At 35.9% G+C, this 22,257-nt stretch overlaps 5 protein-coding genes across 5 annotated transcripts; 3 read left to right on the forward strand and 2 right to left on the reverse strand.

Moving 5' to 3' along the window:
* The first annotated feature begins 47 nt into the window (after positions 1-47).
* On the forward strand, positions 48-4,362 carry LOC128670892 (uncharacterized). The gene is made up of 6 exons (XM_053746909.1): positions 48-133; positions 410-712; positions 905-1,071; positions 1,585-1,636; positions 3,432-3,941; positions 4,126-4,362. Exons 1-6 carry the CDS (start codon positions 122-124, stop codon positions 4,360-4,362), a joined length of 1,281 nt encoding a protein of 426 aa, XP_053602884.1. The 5' UTR covers positions 48-121.
* Positions 4,363-5,520: 1,158 nt separating this feature from the next.
* LOC128670894 (cuticle protein 21-like) lies at positions 5,521-6,820 on the reverse strand. Its single transcript, XM_053746910.2, has 3 exons — positions 6,789-6,820; positions 6,040-6,474; positions 5,521-5,818 (listed from the first exon to the last, which is right to left on the reverse strand). Exons 1-3 carry the CDS (start codon positions 6,798-6,800, stop codon positions 5,588-5,590), a joined length of 678 nt encoding a protein of 225 aa, XP_053602885.1. The 5' UTR covers positions 6,801-6,820; the 3' UTR covers positions 5,521-5,587.
* Positions 6,821-11,982: 5,162 nt separating this feature from the next.
* LOC128670763 (uncharacterized) lies at positions 11,983-14,891 on the forward strand. Its single transcript, XM_053746737.1, has 4 exons — positions 11,983-12,227; positions 12,918-13,328; positions 14,146-14,297; positions 14,458-14,891. The coding sequence occupies exons 1-4, from the start codon at positions 12,207-12,209 to the stop codon at positions 14,795-14,797; spliced, it is 924 nt and encodes a 307-aa protein (XP_053602712.1). The 5' UTR covers positions 11,983-12,206; the 3' UTR covers positions 14,798-14,891.
* Positions 14,892-15,590: 699 nt separating this feature from the next.
* LOC128670895 (uncharacterized) lies at positions 15,591-21,878 on the forward strand. The gene is made up of 8 exons (XM_053746911.1): positions 15,591-15,669; positions 15,754-16,032; positions 16,111-16,394; positions 18,769-19,090; positions 19,146-19,459; positions 20,946-21,030; positions 21,159-21,437; positions 21,517-21,878. Exons 1-8 carry the CDS (start codon positions 15,658-15,660, stop codon positions 21,796-21,798), a joined length of 1,857 nt encoding a protein of 618 aa, XP_053602886.1. The 5' UTR covers positions 15,591-15,657; the 3' UTR covers positions 21,799-21,878.
* Positions 18,728-19,689, reverse strand: LOC128670774 (cuticle protein 8-like). The gene is made up of 3 exons (XM_053746752.1): positions 19,599-19,689; positions 19,176-19,508; positions 18,728-19,096 (listed from the first exon to the last, which is right to left on the reverse strand). Exons 1-3 carry the CDS (start codon positions 19,608-19,610, stop codon positions 18,812-18,814), a joined length of 630 nt encoding a protein of 209 aa, XP_053602727.1. The 5' UTR covers positions 19,611-19,689; the 3' UTR covers positions 18,728-18,811.
* Positions 21,879-22,257: the final 379 nt, after the last annotated feature.

Raw genomic sequence — 22,257 nt, forward strand, 5'->3', positions numbered from 1 at the left:
ACACATATGGACCCAGTTTTTGGATTAAACGGAGTATTGAGCAGTGTATATATAATGAGGTGAATATTTGAACCCAGTATCAGTTTAGTGTGGTATTCTTTATTGAGCACCGTCATCCAAAATGTTTCTTAAAGTAAGAATAAATTTAATTTGAAAAAATATTTTACTTTTCAATTTAAATTATTATCACGGTCTTCAAATTAAATTTTTTGAACATAGTTTTCATTCTTTCGATATAAATATTGAGATACTTTTGTGCACGAAAAACTACCAAAGGAATCCTAATAATAAACTGATAGAAATTGGAAAAACAAATATATTTTTTCTCGCTTGGCCAGTAGATTTTAATTTTAAAATAGCTCAAATAATGACGACAGGACCAAAAAATAATTAAAACTTTTCCGTTCAGGGTCTCATTATTGTTGCTCTCGTGGGCATCAGCTACGCAGCCGAGCACGCCTACTCCTCCCAGAGCATTGTACTCCACCACACCGAACACAAACAGAGCCACGAAGACGAACACCACATCCCCATCAAAGTAGTAGTCCCTTTAGTCACCAAAAAAGTGGTCCCAGTAGCGCATTACGTGGCCCAGAGTTCTGGATATGAGCAGAATGAGAATAAATATGACCACAAACCCGCTATCTCTTCCCAGCACATTGAGCGACATGATATCCCCGCCCACCCTCCTAAGGGTTTCTTTGATGATCATGTAAGTTTCATAAAGTTATTTCTGATTTTTATTATGTACGAGTAGATTTTATCATTTGATATTATATACTAATATAGTTTAGTTTCTCAGAAATTAGACCTTTAAAGGCACTTTTTTATTAGATAAATGGGCAGACTCACGACCTTGACTGGCATACAGATTTTGTTATTTCTATATTTTCTCCGTCCTCAGGGTCCAGCCAAATACGAATTCGAATACAAAGTGCACGACCCTCACACTCACGACGTGAAGCAACAGCATGAGACCCGAGACGGCCACTCCGTGCACGGCGTCTACAGTCTGCACGAGGCTGACGGCTCCATCCGCACTGTCAAGTACTCCGCGGATAAGAAGACTGGGTGAGAGATTTTAGTTTAATAGAAGTACGTCGACACGATGTAACTGCTGAATTCACAGTGAACTTAAGTATAAAGTACGTTTAATGATTTATTATTGTATGAATTTTATTGATTTTATAAGTTGTGCAAATATTGAATAAACTTATTTAACGATTTATCATACAAATATCGATAATACGATTTTCATACAAGTTGTAAATATTTTCGTGATCAGCTTTTACAACCCGTCACTTTTTCATTACAATCATAGAAAAAATTAATAAGGGCTTTTTATGTATGGTTACAATCACAGATAAAAGAAATATTTATGGTTGCAATAATTTTATAATGACGTCACATACTTAATATCACTCAGAGTAATGTAAATTAATGTGCAAGATACACATCTTTATCTGGCATTTAGGAATTATGATTGGATATAATAAATATAAAAAAATAACTCAACTGTTTTTGGCCAGTCGTTTAAAACTTTATATGTTATGACTATAAATAATATTTTGTTTTCTTTTTCAGATTCCAAGCTGACGTTCAACATTCCACCAAGCACGAGCAGCACGGACATCATCATTAGAACCGCGACTGATAGCTATTTATACGATGTTTTTCTTGTAAATTATGTAAGCGTTTGTTTTGTATGATAGTAAATATAATTTAATTAAAAATATATGCGAGTTTTTAATTCAACCAAGCATAAGTAAAAGTAGGTATATTATATTAACATATTATTTAGAAATTATATTCTATTCATAACACCTTTTTATAAGTATAATAGGTAAGCAACATAATTATGTAGATATATCTTCAAAAGTAGAACAAAAAATAAACAAATTCCTGACAGTCTGACCCTTTAAATATTGTCAAAATTAATTGTTTTAAAACAACATGGTTAAATGTCACTGCGCAACGGGTCGGGGCCAATGATTTCTCTGAATCGAATTATTTTGTAATGTTAAAATTATTTGGGATCCAAAGTTTCATAAACTGTCTCGTAGTAATATGTAGGTACTATGTATAGTTTGTTAATAGTTAAGGAACTAATAGGTAGTTAAAATAAAATACTTGGAGCTAAGAATTAGATAATTATATTTTCCTTTGTTCTTACAAATTGGTATATTGAAAAACAGAAATCGATAGACAAGAAAAAACAATAGAAAAAACTAAATTTGTAGTGCGCGCGCAGGAATAAAATTTAAATAGTCGAATTCGATAGCCATTGGCTGCTGCGCGAGGGTTTGCGGGCGGGACGTGCCTAGTGTTGTGGTGTACTGGCGTAGACACCCAGGATTGAATAAAATCATTCTAAAAGACCATTTAATGCCATTTATTATGAAAAATAACAAGCGAGATTAGATTATACAACTGATAACAACTTTTGGTGATTTCCGTGGGGTAAAGTACCTATGTACACGAATCCGCCATCCTGTAGGTCCGGGCTTCGGTTCCTATCCAAGCACGTTCTACTCGTACTAATAATAATTTAATAACTTAGATTAAATAAAAAAAAAAATATATACCTGTGACATATTTGACTGCACTATATTAGTGAATAGTCAATATTGTAAATCTGCATTGGCAGCAGTAAACAATTAATAATTCAATGTAGCTTTAATTTTTTTTAACACAGTCGTAAATATTTTTTCTTAACCATTTTTTTAGTTTTGTAATAGTGATATTATAAATGAATGAATACTTAATTAATTGTGATACCTAAAATTTTGATCAAGTTTACTGATTTTGCATGCCTAGGTTAGGGTAATATTTGAACTATACTATACATAAGTACCTACTGATAACAAACAACCAATGTAACCACTAACCACATTTTTGCAAATAATGAAATGAATTAACAGGTAACGAGTTCAGAGCAGAGCAAGTTGGAACAATTGTTAGTCGCCTTGATGACATATAACATCCTGAACTTTAGCCCATGATGACTTACTGACTCATTGACCTTGTTTCACCCAAAAAAGAGCTATAAAAGCTCCCCATACGTGGCCAATACATCAGTTCACCTCATTGTCTTCATCAATATGTTATCCAAAGTAAGTATAATATAATTATTCATTGTTTTAAAATACATAGATATATTTGGAGTAGATTTAAGTTTGTAGTTCTAGAAATATTTTAAAAAAATTAAACCATCACATTCGTAGAAATCAACAGTGGTAAAATATATATGAAGACCATTTGGAAAATTACACGAACTGGTAAAGTAGACCGTTTGAACATGTAGACTGATCGGAAAAGCGGACCGATCGTTCCGGAATGAGTTACATTTGTTCATCATCATCTGCCATTGTAATGCCCCCACTGCACATTATTATTTGTAATTTAATTATGATGTGATTTTTTTCTTTCAGATCCTAACCCTAAGCGCCGTTCTGGCCATATGTATGGCTAAAGCTGTTCCCGAAATTCCATACACCGAAGGCCATGCTATTTCCTCTCACAGCGTCATTCATGCACCACCTACACCCAAACTCGTAGCAGCCACTCCTGTCCACCATGCTGCCCCTACAGCAATATCCTTCCACGCAACTCAAATTCCTTATACTTCAGCTGCAGCTGTTTCTTCCCAGAGCATCATACGTCATAACCAGCCAACTACACTTATTGCTGCACCCGCAACTAAGCTGATATCACCTTCCACTATTTCGGTCTCAACTCCAGTACATTATTCTACTCCAGTTCAGTTCGCATCTCCTGTCCACTACCCCGTCACTAATATCATCGGGTCCACTCCAGTTCACTACCCTGCTGTTGCTAATGTAGTTTCCTCAGTCCCAGTTCAGCATGTCACTAAGTTTATCAGTCCCGCTCGCAAGGTTTTGGTGTCTGACCATCAAGTACATCATTTTGAGGAAGCATACGTAAGTAAATTAAAATAATTACATTGGTTTATTGAAGTTCTCTTATTTTCGATGTATCATCTTTTATTACATTGCATTATGTATCAAATCCAAAATGTTGCAGACATTATTATTTCTCTTTTAATGGATGATCACCTTAAAAATGTGTCAAATGTATGTATATACTTGCTTTCTACAATTCTAGACCCACCCAAAATACGAGTTCTCCTACTCCGTGGCTGACCCTCACACCGGCGATAACAAGTCTCAGCACGAGGTCCGAGACGGTGACGTCGTACATGGCGAGTACAGTCTCCTGGAGGCCGATGGCTCCGTGCGCACCGTGCAGTACTCCGCTGACGACCACAGCGGCTTCAACGCCGTCGTCTCTCACTCTTCCCCGGTCCATCATGAGAAACAAATTATCTTAGCTCATCATTAACTAGTTAATTATTATTATGTTAAATAGTGTTATAGGTAATTAAATTAGATTACAATGAACGAACTTTATATTTTTTCCCTTCTCATGATCTCTTGAATCAATACACATTGTATAGTACTTTGATGTTTATCTAGAAGTGCCTATAATGCCGTCATGTCTCACGACAACTTTGCTTACTGATATGGACACTGTTGTCGTAGCTCAATACTAAATTATTTTATTTATTGAAAAAAGAAAGTGATCTTTGTTTGTTCCTTTTCGAGTATGTTAATTGCTAACACTAGTGTTACATTTTATTCAAGTCGCCTAAAAGCATCTGACAAGACTACCTACCGTGTCTAGTGGGAAGTGAAAGCAAGTCTGCCATATGTAACTAGCAACCCAGCCCGGCTTCGCACGAAGTCTAAAAGTCTTCAGGAATAAACTATCTAAATAATAGAGAAAATTGCATCTAAATACATTGCATGGTTTAAAAGAAGAAAACTTCACTATTTCACTATATATTATAAATACTATGTAGTGAAATAGTGATATCAGCTTCATATATCATTTACTGGTTGAAAGGTTGGCTATCAATTTGAACTCTATAAACTAATATTTTTATAGAATTTAACCAAATCAATAATTTGACAAAATCACACGGCGAATTTATGACTTGTACCTATTTACTAATATCTTCCTCAAGAGCACTAAGACAAAATTTCCCAATATTAATGTAGTATAGTATATAATTTCCTACCAACTAGATGCATTTTATTTCATTCCATACATAATCAATCAATTTATTTCCACCCTTCAATACGTAATTGTGATGTATACCATCACATAACAATCACAGAGGGAGGATTAAGAGAGGACAATAAAAAAATTATATAAAAACTTCCAGTATTAGTTTCAAAAACACAAATGATTTAATCTATTTTAAACTATAACACAGCGATAAAAAGAATTTACATAGGTAAACATTGAAAGTAAAACGGGCAAATATGTAGTTTGCATTGCATGTGCAATGTTGTATGAATTTATCGATCAATTATATTGAATGAAGTATGTATATCGATTCTTTTGATAATATTAAAATATCATGTAAGTTGTACCTGTTGTGTGATTGAAGAATTGGCGAATTATTTGTAATAAATAAAATAAAATAAAAACAAATATTGTTTGATTGCGTTATATATTTTCAATAAATAATATACTATCTAAATTTATAACGATTGACTAGTTAATGGTGAGCCAAGAGGACGGCTTTCTGGGCAGGGGCGGAGTGAGAGACGACGGCGTTGAAGCCGCTGTGGTCATCAGCGGAGTACTGCACGGTGCGCACGGAGCCATCGGCCTCCAGGAGACTGTACTCGCCATGTACGGCGTCGCCGTCACGAGCCTCGTGCTGAGACTTGTTGTCGCCGGAGTGTCCGTCGGCCACGGAGTAGGAGAACTCGTATTTGGGGTGAGCCTGGGATAAGTGAGAACACACTATTTAATACAATGTTATATCAAGCATGTTTAATATTACACGTATGACCATGTTTGCTTCAAAATTACTAGCACAATTTACTTTGTTTTTTCTCTTCAACTTATGATTTTCTGCCCTCTGCTGAGTATCCCTTTTTTAGAGCCACTTATCGGTACGGTCATAAAACATTATGTTGATAAAAAAACAATATGTTGACTTACATATTCCTCTTCTTGGTGGGCGGCGACAAGGACTTTAGGGGCGGGGGCGATCACCTTGGCAACAGGGGCGGCGTAATGGACGGGGGTGGCTGCGTACTGCGCAGGCTCATAGTGGGAGGTGTACGCAACGGGGGCTGACACGGCAAGCTTGGCGACTGGGGCAACCAGCTTGGTTTGGTCGTGACGAACAATGCTTTGGGAAGAGACAGCGTTGGCGTCAGAGTAGTGGACAGGGGCATGGACAGCGACGGCGGGGGCAGCGTGGAGGGCGACAGCGGGAGCGTGGTAGGAGACAGAGGGGGCAGCAGCGACCAACTTAGTGGCGGGCTGGTCGTGGCGGACGATGCTCTGGGAAGAGACGGCGGCAGCAGGGGAGTAGGCTACAGGCACGACTCCAGCCAAGGAGACGGCGAGCACGGCACTCAGAACAACGATCTGGAAATTTAAATATACCTAACTATTAGCATTTTATTATGTATCTCAGTTTTGAATCTTTTATCTGAATTTAAGGGGATTTCTCTATTCCATAACCCTAATGTTACTAAAAGCTGCAGTTAAATATGACTGTCTATATATATTATATTATAATGTCTACGTACAGAGCAGGCATTTGTCAAAAAGATTTAGTTTTTTGCTGTAAGTAATAAGTTTTGGAAAACAAGTGGAAAATGTTTAAGTGTCGACTATATCCTCTTACATAAAAAGTCACTTATTTATCATGTGACTTGTTTAAAACCGTATCAACTTACTTTAGAGAACATGTTGAATGGTTGAACTACAACTGATGCTCTGTATGTCGAAATGGCCGCTTATATAGTAGTCTTATTTTTTCGACAAGGTTAACGGGTCACAAAGGTGAGGTATGATCGATCTGACTATGAGTTGTCACATACTCATACTAATTCCACAATATGTAAATGTACCTAATTACTGAATTATTATACACTAACCGAGCCCCGGGGGCTTCACTCCCGTGGGAATTTCGGAATAAAAAGTACTCTATGTGTAGAGACACAAGGGTACTTTTATCCCGAAATTCTCGAATTCCGAATACCAAATTTCATACATACATACACACATAAGTACATAAATACATACAAACTTTCACATGTATTATATTAGTACGGTTTTTATTAAGATAAAAGCCAATCATAAAATGCCTAGCCAATTGTATGTCTACCAGAAGAGCTATAAAGATTGACATGGTGATGCTACGCGAATCAACTCCAATTAGAGTAATATTGTTAAGTTAATTTTTTACACACAAACTAATGAACAGACTACTTTTTCTACAATATTTGCGGAAATTAAGGAAAAATCTCAAAATATCAGATAACGTCGTAAATAATAACTATGCACGTTCGAAAAATTAATTACGAATTACATTAATTTTCCGCTTCTTTGTTTATATTTGATGCCTGCATAAGTGAATCTAAATCTAGTCAGGTTTTGTCTAGATCATTCACATCTATACTTCCATATTCATACTGATTATAATGAGAAAAGATTTTTATTTCTGTTTGTAACGAATAAACTCAAAAACTATTGGACCGATTTGATGAAATTTGGCATAAAAACAGACGAAACTTTCAGGAGTAGCATAGGCTACTTTGTAAATTACGATTTTACCACAAAACATGTTTACTACTCAAATACTATACGACGAACGTCTTGCGGTCTTTGACCTTTGATGTTACATAACAGATGATTCATTCATGATTACGAAGATGATCTTGAGACGGGCGAGACTTGTCTGCCGCAGTCGTCTCGTACAACACATCTTTAGGTTAAGGTTAATAAATAGAGCCGAATACCCCACACTACAATGTTATTGCGAAAAGATAAAAATGAATTATAAATTAATTATAAAAATAAATTATAAAATATTTCAGAATACGCTTTATAACTACCATAAAAAAGAACTAATTTTAAAAATATATTTATAGTTTAATTTCCTTACAAATTATAAAACGACATCATCTGCTACGTCTGCCTATCTGTTCGTGATAAACTCAAAAACGACTGCACGGATTTTGGATGCAGGTTTAACCAATAAATAGTGTTATTCCTAAGGAAGGTTCAGGTGTATAATTTATTGTGTTTTATACTCGAGTGTATAAAAAAATAGTAGTATAAAAAATGCTAAACTAGTCATTCAAAAGTCATGTTTTCACCGTCGTAAATACGAAACCTATAAATCTGAATAAAAGTTCACTCTGTATTCTTTGCGAGTCGGTGTTCTCCGAAGACGATCCTAACAAAATAAATTTTCCAGGACAAATTTCTCCCATATAAGTAGGTATTGTACTCTGAATTAAATTTCAGTGACAAATAAATCGTACCTCATTTTTCAATTGTAATCTCCTTCATGATATATGGCGACAAAATAAGCAAGCGAACACTTCATTATTTACGAGCTCATGAGGAATGCCTTTTAGTAACCCTACAGAAAGAACGAGTTTATAAGATTTATGAGTGAATATATCATTGCAGTGTCACGTGGGGACACACTGGTGACATTTCGGGCTTAAACTTGTAAGTGTAAGTAGGTACTTAATTAAGCATACTAATTAAATAACTTTTGTCATTATTCGAATTTTAATATAACAATAGTGAACCTGGAGCTCAATTCACATAGTAATTTCAGAATAAATAGTTACGTTATTTCGGGGTAGAATATATGTATCGAATTTAATTTCATAGAAATCTTACAAATTTTACTCAAATCATTGCAATTTCCAAGCTTTTACAAACGCATATTGAGCCGTATTGAGTGTATATGGATTCAACAGAAGGACACGCTCTTTTGATTTTATTTATTTATTTAAATTAAAATTTTCATGATTCCCAGAATTAGTCAAGTGAGAATAATTATTCAAAAATTTGGTAACATCTGATCTTTTAAACCAGTTGCAGTTACAATAAAATCATGTAACATTGAACGTATCACCTTTTAAGTGCAAGATTGATTACCGCACTGAGAGAAAAAGATTTATTTTCAATTGTTTTTTTATTTTTTTGTGAGAAACTGGCTGATTTGATGCAACTGTAATTTAAAGCAATAACTGTCAGTATTTATTTGAGAATCGTATAGTGTCATTTCGACGATTTAAAAATTTGGATACATTTTTCTTACTTATTTAAGACTAGCTACGCCCCAGGCCTTCGCTCGAATTTCGGGATAACATGTACCCTAATGTACCCGTTTACCAAATTTCATAACAATCGGTCCAGTAGATTTTGCGTGAAAGAGTAACAACATACATATATACATACACACATCCTCACAAACTTTCGCATTTATAATATTAGTAGGATTGTCGTCAAAATAATTGCATTTTTCGAAGAACAATAAACAAACCTATCTATTATTACGAAAGGCATGAGAGGTATATTAATTGAACGCATTTTTTATGTAAAACAAGTAGTTGACACACGTAGGAGTGCGCCCGGGGGAAGTGTCACAGGGCCAAGTGTCGAGATTATAGCAATTAAAAATAGATGTTAATATATTTATTTAGTAAATGCCAATTGTCGTATTCTATATTTATAATGAAATATCGTTGTATAGACCATTTATCCAATACTTATTTTTAAAAATTACAAGTTAAATTAACTATTACAACAAGTCAATAAATGAAACGAATTACTACACCCTAAGCATAGATACGAAGTAATTGCGATTATAAGATAAATGAAAGAAAATAAAAGATCAGACAAGAAAACCAAAAACCCTCAAAATATTTCTAGTAATATAATAAACAAACATCAAAGTTAATATTAAAAATCTTTTTGTAATGTGAGACTAACTATTCAATACTTAATTTTTGTCGATATGTATTTACTTCTTTCCAATTATAAATGTTTAAAACATATCCACATAAAAATGGATTCTTATCTCTTGCACCAATCTAAAGCCTTTCGTATGAATACAATATAATAAAAACATATATGCAGCACATGACATGTAATGTGCTTTGACGTTCGCCGCTCAGTTATTCATGCAGTTGTCCGTGACCTTAAAACTGGGTCAGTATTACAACCTTTAGGCAGTCGAAAGCTTTTCTGCCTACGAATTAGCAATATTATCCGTCACATTTTTTATTTCTACTTTTTAAATTTTGCAATTTTACGCCCAATGGATCAATCAATTTGATCCCTTCCAATACTATTTTAACATCATCAGAAATCTGCACTTTAAAATAATTAATTTCTGTACGATACAACCTATCGTGTATAGGTAAAATGATAAGCAACTAACTTAAAGAGAATAATAATAACTAAAAAAGAAATATATATATATATACGCATATAGAATATAATATTTTTTTTATTTTAGGGTAACTTACTTTATGTATTAGGATCCATATGGAGTAAAGGATGTTCCAAATTCGAAACAAAACTTGAGAAACTCATTAGTGTAGTTACACCCGCGATGTAGTGTATGCAAAGTACATACATATTCTATTTTATTTTACCTATCGGCACAGCGGTTCCCAACATTGTTATGTCTATCTAATTTTTTGTTTATACTTAACTTTATTTAATTCAATTAATTAAAAATATTTAGAAACGTAACAAACGTAGATACACAAAATTTTAGGTAAAATACTGACCAAACACACTATTCTGTAACATTGTACTAATTTATCTTTTATCGCACAAAACGACTTCAAAGGAGAATTATCAACTGGTCGATCATTGTATTACACAACAATAGCCCAGTCGTTAGAATAGTAGATCATAATTTCTCTGATATCATCGATTACAACCTTTGTTATGGACTCCTATTGCCTGTAGATATGAGGTGTTCCATTTAGCGCACCATATTTAGTCGCACCGAATCGTGCCATCACGGTTCGATTTAGTGCACCAGTTAATGTAGTGCAAACTAATGTTTAACATATATGACAACTTCCAACATATATGACATTTTTAATTTAGAGGCACATGGTATTACTATACATAAGTACTAGAAGATTATAACATTTCTATTGGCCGAAAAGTCTACATCGAATCTGAAAAGTAGTAATTCGGCGCAGGCCGAAATTCTTGAGATTAATTCTAGCCGCGGCTTTATATGGTGACCAATCATAGACGTAGATTATATCTAGATATAGGTACCAGATCCCCATCATTATTAGTTAGCTAGTTTGAGGTGGTATTCGAGTAATACATTTTTATTTTATTCCACGAATCGCACCAGGAGTATATTGATTGGTGCACTAATCGAAATCGTGAACCTTCACGATTTCGATTAGTGCAATTCGAATCGGTGCAAAATGGTGCGCTAAACGGAATACCTCTTATATTTGTAGAGCTAGACGTAACAATTTCATTATATAATTCCATCTACTTTTACGAATACTTTTTGGCATATTTCTTCCTTATTTTTGACAATAACTTCTTGACTGAGAAGGTATTTTACATATACATATTATATATTTTGCTACAATTTGCAGTTTATGAAAATAATAAAAATTGCATCATAGTTTAAGTTTTTACATGTGTTATACGAACTTTATTACGGGCGAAATTTCCTTTTTCAGTTTTTTTTTCTTTCCCGTTGTAATTTCCAGATTCTCTTCTACACTCTCAAAAAAACTTACATGCCAAATTTCGAATTGCCACACCTAGTAGTTTCAACAGTGCACTGTATGTCAGTCAGCTATGGAGGAATTTTGTTTATATTATTGTTTACGTAAATAGTTAAAGTATAAAAATCAAATCAATAAACAACTTTAACCGTATGTATATGTATGTCACAATAGCTAGGTACCTATTTCCGTACACCCACACCAACATGCGCGTATGCAGTTCTATAAACAATTCGATGGTATAATGGCTCAGTCTGACGTAACACCACAAAAGATTTTAAACAATAGCCAACCTACAGCTAAGGAACCTCTGCTGATATCATTCGTTACGAATGAAAACATCTCAGAATCACATTGCCATTTGTCAGTCGCCACTTAGACTTCAAGCATGCCCAATAGACACACTCGTCTACAGAAAAAAGGGAAAAAGTTCTTTGTTAAGGACTCACGCGCAAATCTCGTTTCTTACACGCCTGTAATCAGAAAATATTATATAACTGGTGATTACTTTCCTGATATAAAAGTGTAATTTGCATTTAGTGAAACACTTCCGCGTTGGACGCAGTGAAAATGGCAGTGACGCTATTTAAAGTGAGTTCGTAGTGAAACTTAGAAAAATTGGGATAATATTTCATTTAATTGCCAAACTTGAATTTTGCAGCTGCAAGAGTTTTTGTTATTTTATGTAGTACTGTTATTGTTTCTCTTAGGATTTCAAACATAGCACAGTTTTTTTAAAAACAACTCGTGTCATTCTTTTATTTAGTGTACCATTAACACTTAACATTCACAGACGCTATAAAAATAAAACATCCTTTGTGTCTCATTGAGTGACCGGAAGTTAAGTAAAATAAACTAAAGCCTAGTTTATTACAAAGGATAATAAGGATTACTACTCCTTTAGTTATTTTCTTTTTATTCAATGAAAAACTCTGATTACTTTTATCTTACCTTTATCAAAGACTTTCAGTATTTCAATATTATAATACAAAAGATTCAAAAAATAGTTAATAGTTAAATAAAATTGTAATTTGAATGATAATGACCCACTTTAACTACGTGTTCAATATAACTTCTTTAAATCATCAACAGTCATTTAAACGTTCCCATCGCTGGGGCACTGGCCTTCCTTAAGGATGGATTGATATTTTGATTGATTGGATTGATATTGATTTATAAAAATATAACTAGAGAAAAAACTTCTAATCAGACCTTTAGGTACTTTATACATTTTCCTTAAAATGTTTTGTATTAATGATTTTTGTATATTTTAAATTTTAGATTTCGGCCCTATCGTATCTCTCAATATTATGCAGTGCAACTCAGAGTTTCAGCCGGCAAGATATTCCATTTTTCAAATATACAACACAACATGATCTAACAGAGAGTAGATTACAGAAAAAAAACAGCGACTTAGCAGTTCAGTATGCACCTCTGTACTCACCTGAAATTCACATTAGAAATGAGATGGATATTCTACCTAAAATGAGTTCTAATGAAAATTTTGAAGTAAAAAGAAAATTTTTAGAACCAAACTTGGCTTCATATTCACGCAACGCTTTACCATATGTCCCAGGCCATAATATTGAAATATTACAGTCTGTCAACCGAAGTCCAGGGCTACCTGTGGAATACAGAAGCATCCAAGAAACAACTGAGGCACCAATACATGAAAATGAAAGTGAGAAAAAGGTGAGAAGAATAAAACATATTGCACGTTCAAAAAAATATAGAATTGTACGTAGCATTTTATTGGCATTTTTTACACCTACTTAAAATCTGTAAACCCTACTACTTCTAGTATATTGTGATGGCTTATAAAATGTAAAATTTCATTAACTAGAGCATCATGCTACATGTACATATATCAGCTACAGTATCAACGAATGTGCTTATTTATTGTAATGAAAATATATTTTTAATATAATATTTCATTCAATATTTTAAAATTGTGTTTTAAGGAATACATTCTAAAATTTTGTTTTATAATAATTAGTAAACCTACTTTAGAAAGCTGATTTTTACGCTAAACATTCTTATTATTGTTTATTTACTCTGCTGAAGACCACGAAAACTGTTTACGTTTCAGGCATCAGCAGATGTTGTTAGCTTATGATAAATATCATGTAACTGACTATCAATAACACATGAATAACATAAGTCATCAATTAGTGTCACATAAGTCATCATATATTACATCAATTAGTTTCGTAACATTAGTATGACAAACAGATTAAAATTTTAAATAAAAAATTTGTTCATAATATAGAACACCGCTTATCAAGTTCCCCATATATATATATATATATATATATATATATATATATATATATATATATATATATATATATATATATATATATATATATATATATATATATATGTATATTTGCGGCAAATTTATCTAAATCAATCAGGAAATTACCAATTTTTTATGAAAATCGATTCGATTTTCGCTATCCGTTCACGTTTTTGAAGGCAATAAATAATTCTAAATTCTCATTTACAGGTGAATTATCATCGAGCCTTTTCCGTATTCAAGAAACCCGAAAATATATTAAATTTAGCAAACCACGTACAGGCATCGAATGAAAACTCCGTACCACCTACGAGTGTACCTTTGGACGAATACACTCGTATATTTAAACTAATCACTAACCAGTAAGTATTCTTGACAACTTTATATTTGCTAAATTTATTGTTGGTGACTGGGTGACATACGACACAATAAAATATTTAAATCTTATATATCTGTTTGTATTTTCAATGTCTTATCAAATATTTAGTCACATATTAATTTATCATTTTCATCATATTTCAGAGACCGCGAAGACAAGTACAATCCCGAACCACTGAAAAATATGCTAGATCAACAATTACTGCGCAACCATCAAACAATGCAGGACATACACGAGCTGACCAAGCAGATCGAGTCACAGAGGGTGGTGGGATATCCCAAAATGAACACTATGTTGTTGAACTTAGCGAGGGTGTACAGCCCTCGAGCACCGACGTTTAATCTAATTAATTACTTGGACACCAGCGAAGTTGGAATGAATACACATCAATTCATCAAAAGTCCATCCGTAACATTTTCTGAGACCAGGCGCGGTCGCGGCGTACCAATGGTTATATCGAAACCTAAATTGAGTATCTACTAGGGCTAATATTAGGTGACATTAAAATAAAATTGTAAATAGATTATTTATAAGTATACTAAGGAATAAAACGTTTCATTATTATTATTTTTTCAAATACTTGTTTTATTTTACTTCAGTCCATTTTGTATTTTTGTATAAAAATACGATTAAATTAAAACTGTTGAAACTGAAGTCCTGACGAAATAGCGAACAGGTGAAAGAAATTCTCGGATGAACTGCAATGAGATGGGCGGACCATATAATGAAAGTAGCAGGTCATACACAGACCAGGGCAGAGGAGAGTTACGTACCTGAATAGATGCTCAACTGTGAGCAGAAAAAAAAAATTGTGATGATTAAACAATATTTAAATAAAAATATAACTTACTAGACTTGAATTTAAAAAATCTAACAGTGTTAGCAATGACACACTCGTTATGAATGAATGACTAAAAATAAGACACTTTGACGAGGTAGACTATCTAGAATCCCGATATTATCACCAAAGACGCTAAGCAGAGGAGCATCACTGGTATAAAATATTACACATACACAACTTTACATTCCATCGGAGAGCAGTATTATGTAAGTAAAAATGTATACACCATCTACTAATTAATTAAATCATTTATGACAAAAAATTAAAATGCTAAATTACAAATGATAATAATAAACATTAAATAAATTTAGCTGAAGTCATTCATACGGGTACAATTACAAAATTGTCTCGTAGTGAATGGGGTTTAGATTTGTCAAAACACGACCCACGGCAAGGACGATGAGTATGCTTGCTCTAAGCCTACGTTGACACACTATATAACCCGGCCATACCTGAGTTCAAGCATCATTCACTGTTTAGTCACAACAGAGAGATAATCAAAATGTTCTCAAAAGTGAGTTTCGAAAATGTATTTAATATTTCATACTAAAGATTTAAAGGCCAGTGCTTATTAATTTTTCTTCTATTTGTCTCACAGTTAGTAGCCCTGTGCGCTCTGGTGGCGGTGTCCCAGGCAGGCCTCCTGCCCGCGCCCGCGCACTACTCCTCCGCCGCCGCCGTCTCCTCGCAGAGCATCGTGCGCCACGACCAACCGCAGCCCGCCAAACTCGTGGCTGCCGCGCCCATCTACCACGCTGCTCCTGCCCCAGTCGCCTACCATGCCGCACCCGCCGCCGTCACCTACCACGCTGCTCCCGCCCCAGTCGCCTACCACGCCGCTCCCGTCGCCAAGATCTTGGCTCAACCCGAGGAAGTCGTAAGTTGTCTCATCAAATTGAACAGAGTCTGAAAGTGTTTGAATAGCCAGACTAAATTGTAAACGTGTTTATTTCAGGCGTACCCCAAGTACGAGTACAACTACTCCGTGGCTGACGGACACACTGGCGACAACAAGTCCCAGCAGGAGGTGCGCGACGGAGACGTGGTGAAGGGCTCGTACTCGTTCCACGAGGCCGACGGCTCCATCAGGACCGTGGAGTACACCGCCGACGACCACAGCGGCTTCAACGCGGTGGTGCACAACACCGCGCCCACCGCCGCGCCCGTCGCCGTCAAGGCCGCGCCCGTGCTGCTCAAGGCTGCCTACGCCGCGCCCGCTCTCCAATACTACCACCACTAGATCTCTATCGATACACCCCATGTACTGATTAGATGCTTGTTGACTGTTAATTTATTGCAATATACGAATAAGTATTAAACATGATTTTCATTCATAACACACACACACACAAATGCCTGCCGAAGTTTTCAATATAATCAATATATCGTAAACAGATAAAGCTATAGATTCCATCATATCATCTTCCATTTCTCCCATGTAAGAAAAATATGTGCGAATTTAAAATACATGAGGAGAAACGAGACAGAGCCTGTACTGATATCATCATGTGCCGGGCCCAATCTGCCACTTTGTTCATACAAATCCGGGTTTGGGATGGGAAATTGTATGTAAATATTCTATCTCATTTGGTAACACTTGTCTGTTATCTCATTGTACAATACATTTTAATTTAAATTATAATGTTTTTCTTTAAATTATAAGACATAGACAAATTAATTAGTTATATTCTGTACCTCATTCATGATGACGGCCTAAAAAGCACAGACATAAGAATATTTCAATATCACAGATAAAAGAACATTATGTTCTTTTATCTGTGATATTGAACATTAAAGAACATTATGTTCTTTTATCTGTGCTAAAAAGTCACATAGTTGCCAAAGCCAGAATAACTTATCTATTATTTCCATCATCATCAACCTACCCTTATCCCACTTTATGTGGGGACGGTACAGCATGTCAGTCTCCTCCACTTCTCCCTGTCTGATGTTAACCGATCAGTTACTTCCTTTTTAGCCATATCCTGCCTAACGCACTCAAACCACCTCTTCTTCGGCCTGCCCCTACTTCTTTGCCCATTCAATTTCAAATCCATAACCTTTCTTACAATATTATTTTCCTCTTTATAGCCTATTACTTATTATAGAAGCCTATTACTTTCCAATTTTTCTATGATTGGTACTACCTTGAGACTTCCTCACATATTCGTTCCTTATCTTATCCATCCTTGTCACTCCATACATCCATCGAAGCATCCTCATCTCCGCAACATGCAATCCCCTTTCATCCGTCACCTTGGTGGCCCAATCCATATATTGTTTCCATACTACATGATTTTTATTTAACTTTCCATATTACATAAACCAGTACAATCTAATATTTTAGTGTTATTTGCTATATACCTAAATACAAAAGCGAATACTACTAGTATATAAAGAAATAAAGTAAACATTTGGCAGAAAAGTAAACTGTGACTAAAAAACGACCACTAAGAAAGGAATTCAGGACAAATTCCATCCAAAAGGGGTTGATCGCAGGCATATACTAGTTGTAAATAAAACTAAAGGAAAAATAGCTCAATAAACTTGCAAAATTTTACAAACTAAAAATTAAATAGGTACCTATGAAAAAAATATATTAAGAAGAAAAGTCTAAAAAATATTGTATAGTTGCAATGTTTTTAAACTATTGAACTATTGTTTGGTTGCTCAATAGTTTAACCACCTAATGGGCAGTGGTCACCGCAGCCAATAGACGCCTGCAAACAACAGAGGTGTCACGCTTCTTGCCGGCCCTGAATAAATTTTCTCACGTTCTTTTTGAAGAACTCCGTGATGTATTTGAATAATTGTATTATTAATATGTATTTACAGACTTTTATATAATATGTGCTTTTGACTAAATATTGGGAGCTGATCTCGAAAGAATGAAAAAATACTGCAAATAAAAACTGTGTCGTTGGGAGCATCAGAAGTAGTATTCTGATGCACCCAACGACACATTATCTCTCTCTCTCTCATCTTATCGCTTTCCCGGTTTCTTCTGTAGCCAGTGAGCGCCGAAACCCAGGGTCCGCTTTACTAAATTTTCGTGTCCACTTCGCACAGTCGTTGGCATCCCTAGTCCATCCCATCCCTAGTCACCTGTCAGGATAATATGAATGTCTATCATCCTTGACCACAATAAGCCAGCACTTTTCTGCTCCTTTTGCCAGATCCAGTTATCACTATCCTATCCTAATACTAACTATATTGTGAATGCGAATGTAGGTAGTACATGAATTTATCTCCGGTTTATAGGTACCTGTGGTATAAACGAAACATTTCATTTCTTCTTTATAGATCTGGAATTAGTGAAAGACAGACATATAATAGAAAAGTAAAAAAATATATACCACAGTCTTATAAGCAAACAAGAACAATCTGCATCCTATAGGAAATATGATGATCCAACTATGAATTTTTACTTGGAATATTGTAGGATAATACATGTTCCGTTCAATATTCCATTGAAAGATCTAAATACAATGTTCCTAGTAGAAGGGATATCTTTTTTACTAGGAACATTATGTTTTCATTTTAGAAAATAGGTTGGTAATTAAAAATATACATTTTAATACTTATTCGTATATTGCAATAAATTAACAAACAGTCAACAATCATCTAATCAGTACGTGGGGTGTATCGATAGAGATTTAGTGGTGGTAGTATTGGAGAGCGGGCGCGGCGTAGGCAGCCTTGAGCAGCACGGGCGCGGCCTTGACGGCGACGGGCGCGGCGGTGGGCGCGCTGTTGTGCACCACCGCGTTGAAGCCGCTGTGGTCGTCGGCGGTGTACTCCACGGTCCTGATGGAGCCGTCGGCCTCGTGGAACGAGTACGAGCCCTTCACCACGTCTCCGTCGCGCACCTCCTGCTGGGACTTGTTGTCGCCAGTGTGTCCGTCAGCCACGGAGTAGTTGTACTCGTACTTGGGGTACGCCTGAAATAAACACGTTAACAACTTAGTCAGGCTATTCAAACACTTTCAGAGACTATTCAATTTGGTATGTCAAACTTACGACTTCCTCGGGTTGAGCCAAGATCTTGGCGACGGGAGCGGCGTGGTAGGCTACTGGGGCGGGAGCAGCGTGGTAGGTGACGGCGGCTGGTGCGGCATGGTAGGCGATTGGGGCGGGAGCAGCGTGGTAGGTGACGGCTGCGGGGGCGGCATTGTAAGAGACTGGGGCAGGCGCGGCGTGGTAGATGGGCGCGGCAGCCACGAGTTTGGCAGGCTGCGGCTGGTCGTGGCGCACGATGCTCTGCGAGGAGACGGCGGCGGCGGAGGAGTAGTGCGCGGGCGCGGGCAAGAGGCCTGCCTGGGACGCCGCCACCAGAGCACACAGGGCTACCAACTGAAACAATACGCACTTCATTAAAACAATGTTTTAATGAAGATATGACACTTCTCCATATTCACTCTTTACACTCGCTATCACACTTACTTTAGAGAACATTTTAGTGGTTTCAATGACACGTCTAGTCGTACAATGATATTTGTCAAAACTTTCGTCAGTATTTATACGCCTGACAAATAATATGTGGGCTGACTAATTCGTGATCATATCGAAACAGATCAGTTATAAATAGGCTTAGAAGGTGATCGACCTTGCCTCAGGTCATGTATACATCAGTATCGTACAGAACATTTCATTATCCCAACATATAATAGAAGAACAAAATAAATATTTTTTTTAATAATATAATAATGATCTTTAAATATTATTTATTACACCAGTAATTTTTTAAAGTAGCAATTAAAAAACCGTTATTATTAGGGCTCCCTAATAAGATATTGACTGAATTAGAACAACATTTCTGTATGAGTTTTACAGGCATTTTCAGAAATGTATTGCTATCCAATAGTGCCTTATCAAAATTTACTGCATATATCTTAATTCCACGTAATACAAGAAAAGATTGAACAGAATATACTTGAGCTTAAGTTAGATTAAGCTTCGAGAGGATTTTCGATTATATTATATATTAATCACGCTTATTCAAGAGAATGTGCCAAATCTGTACTTTGAACATAAAACTTATCAAAAAAATCCCAAGCAATGTTCATAGAATTTCAATACCTCAGACCTTATTTTTCTTCCTTTCCCCTTTGTCTGTTCTTTCGGCCTTATATTTAAATCGTTTCCCTTAACTTTTAATTTTTTTTATATTCTTAATTTTTTAAATGGTAAAGAATCATTTATTTCACAAGCTTTGTACAAAGGGAGGTCTTGTTACATTCAACGTTTGACAATAAAGACCTCATTATGAGCCAATTGGCATTACATATACAACGATGTCGTAGAAATTTTTAACTCTGTAGAACTGGTGAAACTAAATCAGGTTAAAATAATTTCATTGTACATAAAATTACAAAAGCCATATTTAAGTAAAGTATTTCCAAAGTATTGTATAAGAAGCTACTTACCTTCTTTTTGTAATTTACATAATATAAATTTAAATATTTTTTGCCAAATTTCTTAACATTAACATATCTTGAAATTAGCTTACAAAAATATGATACTAAGACAACTCCTTCATTCATAATTGTTAGTAAAATGAACCCGGAGTGTTGTGTGAAACCCTTTTGTGAAAACTTTAAAGCTGTAAGAACGTTTAGCTGTGCTATTTTATTTTCATCTTTGTCACTAACAGCATATTGTTATATCGATCAGATGACGATTAGCGAAAGTATCGACGACCGAGGGGCAAGGTCGCCTAATTCAAAGCCAGTTTGACAACTTCCACCACTTTGTTACGGTTTGAACTTCATTGAATAGATAGAATTTCAGTGTAGTATATAACCTGGTCCTTACTCAAGACAGATATCATTCAGTGTTTGATCATTTCAAAAAAAATATCAAAATGTTCTCCAAGGTAAGTGAAAAATTCAGTGATGATTTGTGAAATAATGAAGTGCTTTGATATAAGACTTAGTAATAAAAAAGTGCATATCAGTTGCAGTTAATTACACGACATCAATTAAAGTAAATATTTGTTTTCAGTTGGTAGCCCTGTGCGCTCTGGTGGCGGTGTCCCAGGCAGGCCTCCTGCCCGCGCCCGCGCACTACTCCTCCGCCGCCGCCGTCTCCTCGCAGAGCATCGTGCGCCACGACCAGCCGCAGCCTGCCAAACTCGTGGCTGCTGCGCCCGTCTACCATGTCGCTCCTGCACCAGTCGCCTACCATGCCGCACCCGCCGCCGTCACCTACCACGCTGCTCCCGCCCCAGTTGCCTACCACGCCGCTCCCGTCGCCAAAATCTTGGCTCAACCCGAGGAAGTCGTAAGTTTGTCTCACTAAATTAAATAGTCTCTGAAAGTGTTTGAATAGCCAAACTAAATTGTAAACGTGTTTATTTCAGGCGTACCCCAAGTACGAGTACAACTACTCCGTGGCTGACGGACACACTGGCGACAACAAGTCCCAGCAGGAGGTGCGCGACGGAGACGTGGTGAAGGGCTCGTACTCGTTCCACGAGGCCGACGGCTCCATCAGGACCGTGGAGTACACCGCCGACGACCACAGCGGCTTCAACGCGGTGGTGCACAACACCGCGCCCACCGCCGCGCCCGTCGCCGTCAAGGCCGCGCCCGTGCTGCTCAAAGCTGCCTACGCCGCGCCCGCCCTCCAATACTACCACTAGAGCTACAACACCAAAGTTTAGAATTGCTTAAAACATAAAATAAATAATAGTAATTTATTCCATTATACGAATTCAATTAATGTTTGTAATTTTATTGTAATTTCCCTCATTATTATAAGGAAACTCTTAGTTGACATTGACGTGCAGTTCAACCGGAGCGCTATCGTCAATTAGATAAAATAGTTAACTTTGTGTTAATATACACAAATTAAAGTTAACGTCAAAGTTAACCGATGCAATGCATTCTTTAACACATCTTCAAACAAAAACTAAATTCAAAATATATGTCTCAGAAATTTCTGGCATAATCTAATCTGCTAGAAAAGAGCTGACGGTATCCAAACCGCTAAACACAAATTTTCCAATCCAAGAACACTCCCGATTAAATACTCGATCAAATATCGGGGGTTAATAAACCAATTTTTAAAAGTGTGTCATTATCTTTTAATCAAACTAATG

The sequence above is a fragment of the Plodia interpunctella genome, chromosome 6 (genome assembly GCF_027563975.2).
Source record: "Plodia interpunctella isolate USDA-ARS_2022_Savannah chromosome 6, ilPloInte3.2, whole genome shotgun sequence".
Taxonomy (NCBI): domain Eukaryota; kingdom Metazoa; phylum Arthropoda; class Insecta; order Lepidoptera; family Pyralidae; genus Plodia; species Plodia interpunctella.

Bases quoted from the DNA above. Each gene is read 5' to 3' on its own strand.
- LOC128670774 (XM_053746752.1), bottom strand. The intron at 19,097-19,175 runs GTAAGTTTGACA...TGTTTATTTCAG, and splicing joins TGGCTCAACCCGAGGAAGTC to GCGTACCCCAAGTACGAGTA.
- LOC128670763 (XM_053746737.1), top strand. From the start codon at position 12,207: ATGGCAGTGACGCTATTTAAA. The intron at 12,228-12,917 runs GTGAGTTCGTAG...TTTAAATTTTAG, and splicing joins TGGCAGTGACGCTATTTAAA to ATTTCGGCCCTATCGTATCT. The intron at 14,298-14,457 runs GTAAGTATTCTT...ATCATATTTCAG, and splicing joins TTTAAACTAATCACTAACCA to AGACCGCGAAGACAAGTACA.
- LOC128670894 (XM_053746910.2), bottom strand. The intron at 5,819-6,039 runs GTAAGTCAACAT...CACTTATCCCAG, and splicing joins CCCACCAAGAAGAGGAATAT to GCTCACCCCAAATACGAGTT.
- LOC128670892 (XM_053746909.1), top strand. The intron at 713-904 runs GTAAGTTTCATA...CTCCGTCCTCAG, and splicing joins AGGGTTTCTTTGATGATCAT to GGTCCAGCCAAATACGAATT. The intron at 1,072-1,584 runs GTGAGAGATTTT...TTTCTTTTTCAG, and splicing joins TCCGCGGATAAGAAGACTGG to ATTCCAAGCTGACGTTCAAC.
- LOC128670895 (XM_053746911.1), top strand. The intron at 21,031-21,158 runs GTAAGTGAAAAA...ATTTGTTTTCAG, and splicing joins ATATCAAAATGTTCTCCAAG to TTGGTAGCCCTGTGCGCTCT. The intron at 21,438-21,516 runs GTAAGTTTGTCT...TGTTTATTTCAG, and splicing joins TGGCTCAACCCGAGGAAGTC to GCGTACCCCAAGTACGAGTA.